The sequence below is a fragment of the Penaeus monodon genome, chromosome 24 (assembly GCF_015228065.2).
Source record: "Penaeus monodon isolate SGIC_2016 chromosome 24, NSTDA_Pmon_1, whole genome shotgun sequence".
NCBI classification, from domain to species: domain Eukaryota; kingdom Metazoa; phylum Arthropoda; class Malacostraca; order Decapoda; family Penaeidae; genus Penaeus; species Penaeus monodon.
The window spans coordinates 16,028,930-16,030,544 of NC_051409.1; the positions used below are offsets into that span (position 1 = coordinate 16,028,930).

Genomic DNA, 1,615 nt, shown 5'->3' on the forward strand with positions numbered 1-1,615 from the left:
TCAACAGTTCATCAATACATTCCTCCTAGGCACTACACCCCCCTCCCTCCCGTGCCCTTCCGCGATACCCACTATATTGCAGAGCAGCATGAAGGAAGGCGCCAGGCGGGTTGCGATGCCGATGGAGACGAGGCGACCGAAGGCGAAGGTCCCCCAGAAGCAGGCGTTCAGGTAAGCCGCCTCGTTCATGGACATTCCTGCGATGCTCTTCACGGCATAGCTGAACACGTAGCCGCCGTAGCCAGCCTGGAGGAGGCGCAGAAGAGGGGTTAGGAGAAGGGGATCTGGAGGGAGGTGGAGGGGTGGTGGAGGAGGAGGTAGTGGATGAGGCGGTGGGTGGGTTGGAGGCGGGCGTGGAGGTGGATAGGGAGGTGTGGATATGATGGAGGAGGTGGATGAGGGGGAGGAATATATGGCAGAAGTAGTGGTGGATGATGAGGCAGCAGGCGTGGAAGAGGTAGTTGTGATGCTGGATGAGGCGGAGGTGAATGTGGCAGAAGTGGTGACAGGCGATGAGGGTCGCAGAAGGAGGCAGAGGAAGGATAGAGGACGTGGCGGATGTGGAGCATGTGGAGATGGTGGTTGATGAAGAGAGCTGAAGGAGGGGAAGAGGAGGGGGTATGACTGTACAAATATTGGAGGTGGACGACGAGAGAGAGGAGGGAAGGGGGAGTAGGAATCGTAGGAGAGAAAGCGGGAGAGAAAGTGGAGGCGAAGGAAAAGAATAAGAATACAAAAATGGATCAGTGGAGATGTAGGAGGATGGAAAGGAAGAAGGGTGGAGAAAATGGTGGTCGTAATCAGGAAGGGACCCATTATCAAACTTTTTGTATTTTTGGTATTATTCTAATCCTGCGAAGAAACGCCTCGAACATTACTGGTAGTTGCAGATGTATATATGAATACCTAGATTACAAATATGAATCTTATTAGTATAAAATAGTGTACAGATGCATGCACTCCCTAAATGTGATGGTATACGCATGGGTTTATACAAATACCGCAGTCGGTAAATCCCAGGCACCTTGCCTATCCAGATGTCAAATACTAGCTCTGAGTCACTCACATCATACATACAGTATACACGCACAAGAGGCTAACACAAATAGCTCACGTACTCAGACACACCACATAAAAAAGAGGAAGAGTGAGATTGTATAACAAACCGGAAACATCTCAGTGACCGAGGCACACTGTCACAAGCTTAAAATCTAACACACACATTAAAGCATATTAAAAAAAAAACAGTCACACACGGACACGCAAACTCATCCACACAGACACATGGCCAGACACGCCCCGGCGGCCTTTGCCTCACCTGCAGCCCGTCGTAGAGGAAGAGCATGGTGGCGGTGAGGCCCGTCACGACCACCACCTGGTCCTTGGTCACGGCCGGCCGGTCCTCGGGGTCCTTGGGCACAATGGTCGCCCCGCCCTTGCCTCCTGCCCCCGCCGACGCCTGCATCTCGAACGCCTCCTTGTCGGCCTCCACCCCGCTCGAGCCCTTGGGCAGGGAGGCGTCGGGAGGCCCGCCGATGCCCAGCAGCTCCTTGCCCACCAGAACCAGCAGCAGAAGTAGCACAGGGATCTGCCGGAGGGACGAATGGTGAGGGAG

The 1,615-nt window shown here is 53.8% G+C and overlaps 1 protein-coding gene across 1 annotated transcript in view; it reads right to left on the reverse strand.

The window, feature by feature from the left end:
• LOC119588993 (major facilitator superfamily domain-containing protein 4A-like) overlaps nt 1-1,615 on the reverse strand; it is a gene marked incomplete at its 5' end in the record, with an annotated part of 28,487 nt that overhangs the window by 6,586 nt on the left and 20,286 nt on the right. Inside the window, 2 exon segments of the mRNA XM_037937593.1 lie at nt 73-246; nt 1,319-1,588. Coding sequence (XP_037793521.1) covers nt 73-246; nt 1,319-1,588 — 444 coding nt within the window.